The sequence below is a fragment of the Trachurus japonicus genome, chromosome 22, assembly GCF_045865225.1.
Source record: "Trachurus japonicus isolate A0001 chromosome 22, Traja_1.0".
Taxonomy (NCBI): domain Eukaryota; kingdom Metazoa; phylum Chordata; class Actinopteri; order Carangiformes; family Carangidae; genus Trachurus; species Trachurus japonicus.
Genome location: NC_140928.1, coordinates 25079604 through 25092517, shown reverse-complemented (window position 1 = coordinate 25092517; position 12914 = coordinate 25079604). Strand labels below are relative to the sequence as shown.

The following is a 12914-nucleotide window of genomic DNA, read 5'->3' as shown; positions in this document are numbered from 1 at the left end:
ATAACAATAACAGAGCCCCCAGTGCACTGATTATGAAAGAATATGGTCATATTATATGTCAAATTAAACAGCAGAAGCTGGGCTACAACGTGTAAAAAACCATGTTTATATGACCCAAACACAGCCCAAACACTACTCAAACAAACAACTAGACATCAAACTTCATAAAGCACCTCTGTGTGGACCCAGTCGCCACATTTCTGGTTCGTATACAACTGTACATAATGCAAAACACATCAGCGACCTCTCATCTGAACGTGAACATCGGGGCGTCCCCCAGCAACAGCAGCTAGCAGCAGCAGCTAGCAGCAGCACGGCAGAGGGAGAAGACAACAACCAGCAAAGTCGAGCAAAAACAGACACTGCGTGGCCAAAACATGGTCGTACATTTGCTCTTACCTTTGCTGTTTTGCCGTGAAAAGGTTGTGTTATGGGTAAATCCACAATATTTCCAGTTGAACTCTGCCTAGTGTGTACATCTGAATCAGCCGGGCCGAAACCCGACGGCGCTAGGACCCTACACGGAAGCCTGCACGGAAGCCTGGTGCGCGCGCATACAACCCCACGTTGGCCTGCACGTGGATCTGCTGATCTGACTGGTTCATGGCTGGCACATGGCTGCCAGTGCGGCCAATCACATCGACCTGGGTCTAGCGTCATTCCTCTCTCTCTATTGGTTAAAATGAGCCGCCCCTCACTCGAATCGACCACTGCGCTGCAGAGATAGAGGCTGAAAGCCAAACCCACCCAGAAGCTGCTCTGAGCAGCAGGGCGCAGAGACACTGAATCCACTATGTTAGTTATTTACAATCGGTTCCAGTAGATTTATTTTCAGTTAGTTTATCCAAATTGTGTGAAAATAAAGATTAAACAATAGTTTATAATAGCAGGTGGTTCCAAGCTGTGCCAAAAATGGACATTTTGGAAAGTTCGCCTGGATATTTTGTAGTAAAATCTCAATAATTTTGTCCTGCTTCAATTAATCAGAATCAACCACTGCAGAGACAATGTTCACATGTTGTACAATGATTTTATAGAGAGTTTGAGCTTCATCAGCATTATTCTAAAGGGCACTCATCAAAAATATGATTTTTTTTTAGGCGAATATTAATTTTTATTAATTTTTTTCTGTGTGTCATCTTCATTTACTCTTCACCAGTAACAGATATACTGAAATTTACACTTCTCAGCAATTCCTCATTTTTTTCCCTTTACTATGACACCAAAAGTATTCAAATATACCTTGTGGTTGCAGAGATATACTCATTTTATTATGGATATGCAATTTTCGAGAAAAGGCCTAACGCTGGTCGGCTCGACCAGCATTTCCGCCACCACTAATAATAACAAAATAACGATAGAGACAGAACGATATATTTATCAAAAATGGGCCCATTAACAAGTGTGGGTAGCAGAGATTCATCCACATTAACGTGAGACTTTTTTATAACCGAATAGAAACTCCTCGTTGTCCCTTTAAAAAAAAGCTAGTCTGACCTGACGGAAGTTCGTTGCTGCGATTAGCCTCTGATTGGCCGGAACGAGCCACCCGCCTCCGTGTCGCAGTTCTCACAGTCTGACCGGTAAAGGGAAACATCAACACACAACTGTTCTGAGAAAAAAAGTCAGAATTCTGACTTTAAACTCTGAATTCTAAGAAAAAATAAATAAAGTCAGAACTCACTTTCTTTTCCACAGTCGCCCTAATCCTCTTCTCTAATTATCAGATGAGGAGTTAGTATGAATCTGTCTGTTTCTTCAGCAACATGGTCAGTCATGGTGTGAGGTTGTGGCAGGAAAACTGACATCAGTTTGTCCAGACACGTCCATGATGAAACTAGAACAATCAGTCCAATTAGCACCTTAAAAATACATACATTACTCATAATCCATTCAGCTACCAGTGGTATAACTTAAACAGTGATAAATACAACACAAACATTCAAACTCTCAGCATATTACAGGGTACAGCAAATTAGTCCTGAAAAGTTAGGAAGTATCGACGTCAAAGTTACATCATCCACCATAACAGTACATCCAACCGTTACTGCTTAAAGTACCTATTGTCACAGCTGCAGCTGCATCAACGGCAACAAGCAACAGACGTGCTTGTGTTCTTGTGGTTGGAGGAGAGTTACATCACTGGGTTAAGGATTTACCAGAGAAGGTGTTTGAAAGAACTGAGACAGATGCATAGCATGGACTGCTTTCTACAAGAGGAACCAAACACACTGACCCAAGTATGACAAGATACTTGGAGACAGTGTACAAGAGAATGGGGGCCAGCATTTACCAATATTCGAGGAAATTGCGTTGGGATATGAGGAGGGGAACAAGGTGAAAAAATGCTGTAATGCAGTGGTTCCCAACCTTTTTTTTGGCTTGTGACCCCATTTTGACATCACAAATTTCTGGCGACCCTCTCTTCCAGCGGCCGCCAATCAAGATGCGCCAGCTCAGATATTTTTATGTGCTGCATTTTATTTGAACTTGATTTATATTTGAGAAAGTGAAAGTCTAGAATACAATTGTTTAAGATGTGGTGTTTTTAATCATATTTTTAAAAGAATATTTATTTATTTATTTTTAATCAATTACTAGACATTTCAGGCGACCCCATTTGAATTCCAGGCGACCCCACGTGGGGTCCCGACCCCAAGGTTGAAAAACACTGGCACCATCTTCTAGGAGATTGAGCGCCTCATCCAAGAAAGGAGACAATTTAGGAGACAGGGTGAAGTCTCTGAGGTACGAAAGAAGACAGAGACATTAACAAAAAAGAAAAAAGAAAAAAGCAATAATACATTTAGCAAAATACATGTCCATGATTCGATAGTTTAACATAGTTTAACAGTTTTGAATTGAAAAGTAGAATTTCAGGGTTTTCACACAACAATTCAACAAAACTTAAGACTTTCTGGTTCAAACATTTAAATTTAATTAATTAAGTAAACTAATTAGCCTACTTAATTTTTACTTAAATTAAATTATTAAAAACGTTCTATGTGTAACGGGCATAAGATGACAGCAAATAGGCTACGATAGAGTTGACATCAGAGAGAATAAATAAACACATTAGGAGTGGTTAACTTAATGATATATGTAATACGTATGTATTTGTATAGTATCATTTAAAATAAAGACTAGGTTTACTGTACTGTGTGTACACTAGTTTAGCGAGAGATTACTTGTACTGTAGTCTGGTTGCATTTTTTTTTTTTTTTTCTTTTTACATTTAATAAATTCCATCACTTGCGTTCAGTGAAATCATATTTATTTTAGGCATGAAAATATATTCAAATCCATTTTGTATTGTATTCCTTGTATTCCCTATTTTATTTCTTACTGTGAAAGACACCTATAAATAGAAATCATTAATGCTATCATTATTTAATTAGAATAAAATGTCGCTGTCAGAGCTTCAGACTGTTCACAGACACATAATAAAATATTTGTCGCATGCTTCACATCACATGAGACTATCACAATGAGGGCATGAGAAGATTGTATCACCATGTTTACTTAAATGTCTGTATTTCACCTTCAGGAAACTCTCCGTGTTATGTTTGTACCTAGGACTCACAGATGGCGCAGTCAAATTGCAGCAGCTTGCGTCACAATGTTTCCCAAATAAACTCAACTAATTTCCCCATGTGGTGATTAAGTATGTACAATGAAATAATTTGGTGTTCTGTTGCAACCAATTATGTACACTTTGGAGTCGCGAGTGGCGACATGAGAGAGACACAAATTAGCTGCCATTTGTAACATTTATCCTTCCTGGAAATCGGAAGCCAAATCAAAGCAATTATGACCCGAGCGTGTCTACTTTGGAGTTTACCAAGTTCATTACGCAAATTAACTTCCTAATTAGCTTTTGGCTTCATGCAAACTTTCATCCTCTTTTTTAGGGTGCTTTTTAAATAATGGCCGGCGCACAAGAGCCCAAAACAAAGCTGTGTGTAAATACATCAGGGGCAGGGGATTTGGCCACTTACAAATCAGACCTAATCAAAATCCCAGCATGAACCGAGGGACACTTGGCATGTTTAAAAGACTGCAGGAGGTTTTCCTCTAATAAAAAATGTTACCGTTAACGTATTTGACTCCAATATTTAATAACCTAAAGAGCACAGGAAAATTAGGAGTGGAGAAAAATATTTTATTACAGCTTTTGTTTGTTTTTTTGATGTTCTGTTTGCAACCATGAAAAGGACTTGTACCTTTAGAAGGCCCTGGGGTTGTTCTTAAAGAGGTACTCTGCCTGGAACGAGACAAACCAAAACACACGATCAAATCAAACCTACTGACCTTTAAATCTTAGAATCAGGTAATAACAGGTTGTGAGTGTCGTACCAGGAAGTCCACTGGGTCGTGTGGCCGTGCTCGGCAGCATTCGATCAGACCCTGGGTGAGAGTGGGCATGACGTGCTCCTGCAGGTAGTTCCTCATAGGGACTGACTGGACCTCCATGAGCTCCTGCTGCTGCTGCTTCACATCATCCAAACGCTTGGTCTGACACACACACACACACACACACACACACACACACACACACACACACACACACACCCCAAAATCACATGAACCACCATACCACCCTGATGTCAGTCTGCTCCAGCCTTCCCTTTCCCTTCCTGCTCCCCAACACCATCCTCTACCTTTAAGTACTGTGATAGACAGTTCTGACTGGATAGCCCTTTAATATCCTTAAAGGGATAGTTCAACATTTTGGCAAATTCACCCATTGTAATAATCCCTATAGTCATAGCAGTAGGTTTGTTACCTTTAATTGTAGGTGCAAGCTGTTTTTCGATCGGTGGGGCAGAGATACAAGATGCTCAGCTAATGCTACAGAGGCTAATGGTATTTCCTGCTTTCCCTCATCAAACTCATCAAATACACAATCAAATAACTCCAAAATACTTTTGTGGACAAGTTGTGACCTGCACATTCACCACGCTATAAGATAATAATGGAACGTTACAAGACAGAGTTGTTTTTGAGGCAGATGCGTAGCCGGAACTACATCCCAGACACAGGATGTAGTTCCTCTCTAGAGTGGACACCTCAACCATTTAGTTGTCAAATGATCTCACATTGCCCATGATGATAGAAAGAGATAGTTTCTCCATCGCTGGTTGACACATGTGCACAAAAAATATTTAAGTAAACAAGTGTGATGTGTCATTTGCAACACCAGGTGTTGTACCTGGTGTTGCAAATGACACATCACACTTGTTTACTTAAATATTTTTTGTGCACATGTGTCATATCTTCGTCTTTATCCAAGCTCCAGCTCTCCTCTCGGTACCTACCCACTCCTCCCAGCATGCAGCCCTGCGTCCGGCCTCCTCCACCTCCCTCAGCTCCTCCTGTGCCTTCTCCAGAGCTTCTCTCGTCAGCTTCTCTTCAGCCGTCCTCCGCTCCTCCTCCTCCACCTCTTGGATACTGGGGCCGTAGTTTCTGGGTTTGCCCAGTGTGTTGTAGATCTTCTGCATCAGCAGCAGGCAGTCTGGTTCATCACTGCTGGTGATCTCTGGAGAGAGGAACACAATGTCATTGATTGTTTTGTATGTAGACCACTGTATGTGCAACTTGTTGGTTGGGATTTACACTCTACATTGTATATGTGGGAAAAATAAAATTTATTTGTTAGCATTTGTGTGTTCTGAGTATAAAAACAATATTCTAAAATATTTTACAAGACACTTATGTATGTACTGTCGTGTAACACTGAACAAAGAAAAGGCCTAAGTCATTATGATGAATGGAGAAGAAGTGTTTTCCATTCATCATAGTGTTTTACATTGAGCACATCAGTGTTCAACTGGTTCTTATACGTAAATGTCTGCTCATATAATGTCTATTCACATAGTGTGTCATTTGAAAACAAAATACAATTTTGAGAAGAAATAACATTGTTTTGGTGGTAAAGTTTCATTTTGCAGGAGAATTACAGGGTTTTGCCCATTGTGTGTGTAGAGTTCTGGGAGTATGAGGCATGCTTTCAGAAAATGTGTGTGAACAATTGAGAGAAACTGTAAACCATACCGGCAAATACCTATTACTTAAATCATAAGGACGACAGCCCTTAAAACAAGTTTGTCTGGTCAGGTTGTACTGACGGCGTGCTAAGAATTACCGAGGCACAGAGGGAGGATGTCCTGCTCATCGAAGTAGCCGATGACAGTTTCATCCTTGGTGTTGTTTTCTCTGTATTTGGCGAGGCGCTGCAAGAAGTGTTCCTGCTCGTAATTATGCTCTTGTACCAGCTTCTCAGGCAGGTTCATCACCCGCTCCTTCAGGAAGTCGTCTGTCGCATCCAGGCTCAACAGAAACTCTGAAACACACACATGGAAGCAATCATTATGATACACATACAGAGATATTGTAGATATTAGGGCCGGGACTTTAACGCATTAATTACGATTAATTAATTACACAAACATTAACGCGTTAAAAAAATTAACGCATTTTAATCGCACTTATTAAAAAAAAATTTGATTTTTTTTTTTTTTTCTCACGTGTGTCTACGTGCGGTGCGCCCGCACGCGAGAGAAGCGGCAGTTTGAGAGGCTAAATGCGCTATATAGCGCTAATTGCTCAGCTGCAGTGCTATATCTATGACCTGTCACTGTCACAGGTGCAGCTCATCTCATTATGATAGGACTTCACCCTCAGAGCTGTCTGTCTTCAGACTGTCCTGACCTGTCCCTGAACATCACACAGGGACAACATGGAGCTGCTGTGTGATTGGTTACTGAGTTTTATTAATGTTTACATCAGGCTGAGTTCAACAAATCAGTTTATGCTACTGTGATTTAAGTAGCCTAGTTAAATACTACAGTAATCATCATAGTGTATTGGAAGGAAAGACCATTAATCTGTATGTATCAAATATCGATTAATGAATTAATCGATAATTTGTAGTACCACCTTGAATGCTTAGGCTTATGTATTCAGTCATTCAATGGTATACTAAAATCCATGTGAAAAAAAAAATGCTTCTCACTGCGATTAATTGCGATTAATTAATTACGCCTCTAATTAATTTGATTAATTTTTTTAATCGAGTCCCGGCCCTAGTAGATATGAATACTATGAGGACTATGCATGGTTTAATCTTTGTGATGCACTATACCTGGCATAATCTTGTTGCTTTGTGACATTCCATCTTCGGATTCATCTTCTTCAGCTAAAGAAAGTAAATGTATATTTGGTCATGCAAGTACAGTGACATGAAGCCAGTACATGTGATTGTCAAACTACTGCAGTTAAAGTTGTGACTTAGTGTCTCACCATTGAAGAGCTCTGTAGCTTGTTCATATGTCTTGGGGAGAGCGTCAAGAATGAAACCCTGGTTTCTGCACGGGTTAGACGTCAGCTTATCCCTCAACAGCTTCACCAGCAGCTGGTCATCCACAAGTCCTGAGGGGCAAAGGAGGTGATGGAACAGTGCGGTGAATCATCTTCAAGGGAGAGTCCATTGATGTAGTATTAATACTTCAACGTCTGATTTTTATTTTGACTTCTTCTTTCATGAGTTGCAGTTTTAACATAACAATTTGGATCCATATGAAAAAAATAACAAAGCCACTCCAGAGCAGTTTCAGATTTCATCCCAATTTATCCAGTTGTATATTACCCATTCATGTGAAATGTTGTCATCATAACTTAGTAGTATAGTTTCAGTTAAATAAGAGTGTTGAATTAGGATTAGTTAGTAAACCATCCCTAAAGGGATAGTTTAACATTTTGGCAAATTGGCCCATTGCCATGATCCCTATAGTCTTAGGAGTAGGTTTGTCACCTTTAATTGTCAGTGCAAGCTATTTTTAGAACGGCGGAGCAGAGCCGCGAGCTGCTCAGAGCTACGGAGGCTAATGGAATTTCTTGGTTTCCCTCATCAAACTCATCAAATACACAATCCAACAGCTCCAAAACGCTCTGGTGGACAAGTTGTGACCTGCACATTCACCACGCTATGAGATAATAACGGAATGTTACAAGATGGAGTTGTTTTCGAGGCAAATGCAGAGACTGCTTGCCAAAAAACTGCCCCCAACGGGAACGGCATCGGCGGTTTTGTATGAATTTACCTCAAAAACAAACTATACATCTATAGGGATTATGGCAATGAGCCAATGTGCCAAAATGTTGAACTATCCCTTTAAGGACTTCAGGAGATTTTGAATGACAGCTGATAAGAGTCCTTTGGGTCCCACCAAACAAACAGACCACATCACTTGAAACTAATGTTTCCTAAAAGTCCATACCCCCATTCTGCTCCATACTGTCCTTCAGCTTGTTGAGCATCACCTGGGCCTCTTCTGCTGGATCTGTGTTCTCTTCATCTGAAGATACTCTTTTTGAAGTATCTTCCTAAATTTGAGGATATAAATAATTTGTAAGGATGTTTGTATGGCAGTCTACAGCTGCTTCATCAATAACCATGGATCATATGAATGTGTCGCGTGAGAGCTCACTAGCTCTGCTATGGTTTCAGAGATGGCCTCCTTCACTGTGATGTGATGGAGGTTGTAGCGTTCACTGATCTGTTTCGACACCGTACTTTTCCCCACTGCAGGAGGACCCAGTACACACAGACGGATGGGCTGGAGAGAGCACACGGCATGGATGGCATTAGCACAGCTAAATGAAAGTTAAGACAAATGTAAGTACACTGTATGATACATAACTTTACAATTTATGGAGACACATTCCTACCAGCAGTCCTCTGTTCTGACGGTACTCCTCCACCACCTGTTTTATGTTCTCCACCAATCCAGATTCACACACCCAGTTGATGGTGAACAGATCCCTGAGGTAGACACCCTCCATACGAAGGTTGACCATCATGGAATCGATTTCCATTGACTGTTGAAAAGATGTATGCAAAATACTGCTTTTTGTCCCTGTGTTTTAAAGGGATACTTCACCCAAAATCAATAATTCACCAATGACACTATCATGCCAAGGAAGGGTTTGGAGCACTTTTGGAGTTATCAAAACACTTTTTGAGTTCCAGGGGGGGGTCCAACTGGCAATGGATTTTCATATAATGGCGGCGGATAGAGTTCACTTTTGAATTGTCCAAAACACTATGAAACATCCAAATACTGTACCTCCATACTGCTCATCCGTACTGACCAAAGTGTCCTGAAGCCGCAACATGAAAAAGTTGTTCGGAAAAAAATAATTTTATCTCTGCACGAGATTTGCTGCAAGATGTTTGTTCATTGTTGTAAACCATTGGATGTAGTATGATGTAAACACGGAAGAACATCTCGCAGCAAATCCTGTGCAGCCACTGGGAACTACTACTACAACAAGGCTAAAAACAGAGATCAAATAATTGTTTTTCCAACAACTTTTTTATGTTGTGGCTTGAGGACACTTGGGTCAGTACTAGGGGTGTGACGATTCTCCAAATCCTCGATTCGATTTGATTTTCGATTTTAGGGTCACGATTCGATTCGATTCTCGATTTTTTTTTCTTTTTCTTACAGCACAGACGCCTATGCTATTTTCAGACTAGTCTAGTCTACGATCATTGGTTTTATTCATCAAATTTTGTACAGTAAATCTAAAAAAGATTGGGATACATATAAGTGATGCAATTTCCATAATGTATCATATTAGGCACTAATGGTCACATTTAAATAATTTCTTTACAATATAAAGGTAACATGCCCCCAAAAATCATGATCCAGGGGCCAAAATTGCCCCCAAGGTTTTGAAACAAATATATTTATATCTGTCGATCCTCTCTTTGACTTCGATGCTCGAGATCGTGACGTAATTTCGATCGATTTCGATAAAAAATCAAAATCGTGACACCCCTAGTCAGTACAGACTGTATGGAGGAATTTTGATGTTTCATAGTGTGTGTTTTCGACGATACAAAACTGAGCTCTATCCGCCGCCATTATATGAAAATCTGTTGCCAGCCGGATTCTGAAAGTTCTCCAAACCCTTTCTTGGCATGACGGTTAGTAGAAAATTGGTAAATTACTGATTTTGGGTGAAGTATCCCTTTAAATCCCCTTTCGAGAGGACAAACACATTCATTATTAATAATAATTGTTGCTTTAAAAGTAGCTTTCATGTTGCAATATGTTGTTTTTCTGTTGGTCACTATGGTGACAACATGGAAAAATTGTCATTCCATATACAAACAAGCATAACATACACTCAGCTCCTTTATCAGGAAGGCCTCTTCAAATGGCTTATTCTGGATCTTCCCTGGTCCAAGCACAGAGGCGACTTTCTGTTGGAGAAAGAGATGTTTCAATTTAGTTCAAGCCCATGCACATTCACATTCACATTCACACACAGTCACATACGTACTGAAACACACCTTCACGATGTCCACCATGGTACTCTTGGAGGAGTCCACCGCCAGCAGGTAGTACGGCGTGGGCCGTTGTTCAATCACGTTCTGAACCGCACTGAATTTACACAAGGAAATCACACTGTGTTAAGTTTATAGCAAACTCCTGTGTCTCCAATGTTAAGTACATACAGATGCAGAGCAGGGCTCGGAGCGAGATACTGCCTGATCTCACATAGATACATGCTTTGTTGATGTGTGTGTAAGTATGTGTGTGTCAAACCTTGCCAGGTCATTGATGTGAATCGTGGGAACAATATTCTTGCCGTCTCCAAAGACAGGTATCACAGGTTCTTTTCCCAGCCATGACGTCTAATAAAAAAAGATTATCTCTATTAGTTACGCATGTGAAGTGATACATAATGGGTGGGTGTAAGTGTTGGTCCATCACATGTCTTCAAAAATTACAACTTGGAGATTTATCACGAATAGAATTCAGATAACATGTTGGTAGAAGTTCTGTCTGAACTGTGATGGATTGAACCTGTGTGAATCTTGCTGATGATCAAAGCAACGATCAACATCAGTTGTCAAATCTCACCTTGAAGAAGAAGTGGAAGATCTGCTCTCCCATCCCGTACTGGAGCCCCGACGCCACCACGTACGTCGAGAACATTGTTCTGTCCTACATGAAAGAACGACACCACGCCAGGGTGATATGTCTCAATCACATGTCTCCAGTGAGGCAAAAAGTAACGAGTCAGGAATTTGAAACTTACAGTTTTGCCCAGTTTGACCACCTTCTTCTCCAGGTCGATGTGTTGTTTGAAGTTGGGATGCGCTCGCCTTCTCCAGAAAATCTCATCAGTGAAAGGAAGCTCCGTGTCGTCCTGTTAGACAACGCAGGTAACACCAGGAATGCTACTTACATAGTACACAGTACACATACATATAATACACAACTGATGTGTAAACAAACCTGCCACAAAGCACTGATGAAACGCTGAATCAAAGTAGATGTACTGTGATTCTTAATGGTAATGTTAAGTGAAAACTTGGTTTTGTTTACACATAAAATAGTTTTTTCATCTAAGGCTACGAGTGTGCTACATCCCTTCTCCTCTGTAACATGACTGTTATAACACAAATAACAGGTTAGGCTAGCCAGCTGTATTATGTGTGTCCACTCACAGGGTCTATAGGCTTGCTGCAAGCCCAGGTCATCACCGTGGAGATGAGGATGAACATCTTTGGTCCAGGAAAATTCCCCATTTCATTGTGAAGAGCTGAAAGTGCAACACACAGCCAGTCATTCACTGATTGATTATCTGAACATTAGCCCTTAAAGTTCCACATTGTGATGCTTTTTTTGATTATCTTTTGAGGACAATATAATAACTTGTTCCCACAAGATCATTACCTTGTTATCCTATTATATGTTTGTATATCTGTTTTCGCTATACTGTATTTCATCTGAAGTTTCTATTTTGTGTATTTAATGTATTTGATTGCATTTTGTTAATAGACCCTGGGAAAGTGGAAATTGACATTATGTTTGAATTGATCAAAAATAGTTCATAATAACAGACAGAAAGAAAACAAATCAACTTCAGACCCATGAAGGCAAATAGTAGCCTAACTTGTTTTGTTTTTTTTACTACATCATTTTCATGTTTAGGTGCAGATCGATCCCTGCCCCTGACAAAATGCTCCCTTCATACTATGTGCTGTAAATCCAACACAACCTGTCCACCACCCAACAGAGCACTGCTCACCTGAGACAGCCCATAGTGCCTCCTCCACCTGGTCACTGTGCTGGCTGATGTTGTAGATCACTACATCACAGCTCATCAGCGTGAGAAGAAGTTCATCCCTGTCCGGCCGCTTTCACACAAACAGTACAAACTCCAAATGAACCAGGAAGTGTCTCAATGTATAGAAGTTACGACTTGAACTGAAGTAACGTTACTTACTAAATACTGCAGCACATGCGGTCGGTCCTCGTCAGATTTCTCAGATACACTTCCTACCACCTGAAAAGCTGCTGCTCCGTGCTTCGTCTCCTCCTCTTCAGCCTCCTCCTCTCCGTCAGGATCAACAGATCCTCCGACGACACATTCAGACAAAAACTGCAAAGATGGAAACGTTAGCTCGCTGTCGTTGACGTTAAGTTACTGACCACAACGAAAAGTCTAGACTTCCCGAAGTGGTGAAACTAACAGAAACCAGCAGCTACCAGCTCCATTCTCACACTGCACTTGTTGATATATATTTACCTTGGCGATGTGTTTGGATGAGTACGAGTCTGTGTTGTTGATAAAAACCCTTTTGTGTGACTGCTTGACTCTCTCCATCCTTGGCTGCGTACTGTTAGCTTGTCAGCTGTTAGCAATGTTGTTTGGGCCGTGTTGCCATAGAAACGCGCGTCGCTCGATGCGCGAGGAGACTTTTATTTTTTCTCCTCCAACAAAAAATGTGTAAATGTTCATTCATTATCATTCATCATTTAATGTATTGTTATTATCTGAATTTAATGTCTTAAAGGTTGAAGCCAAAAGAAAAAGTTTATTCAGCAGGT

At 40.5% G+C, this 12914-nt stretch overlaps 1 protein-coding gene across 1 annotated transcript; it reads right to left on the bottom strand.

The window, feature by feature from the left end:
* Positions 1 to 4148: 4148 nt before the first annotated feature.
* Positions 4149 to 12754, bottom strand: ak7b (adenylate kinase 7b). Its single transcript, XM_085767798.1, has 18 exons — positions 12613 to 12754; positions 12310 to 12465; positions 12112 to 12220; positions 11528 to 11622; positions 11116 to 11226; positions 10938 to 11021; positions 10620 to 10708; positions 10364 to 10454; positions 10196 to 10273; positions 8731 to 8880; positions 8490 to 8618; positions 8280 to 8385; positions 7303 to 7431; positions 7145 to 7198; positions 6146 to 6343; positions 5319 to 5539; positions 4357 to 4515; positions 4149 to 4264 (listed from the first exon to the last, which is right to left on the bottom strand). Exons 1-18 carry the CDS (start codon positions 12688 to 12690, stop codon positions 4226 to 4228), a joined length of 2076 nt encoding a protein of 691 aa, XP_085623924.1. The 5' UTR covers positions 12691 to 12754; the 3' UTR covers positions 4149 to 4225.
* Positions 12755 to 12914: the final 160 nt, after the last annotated feature.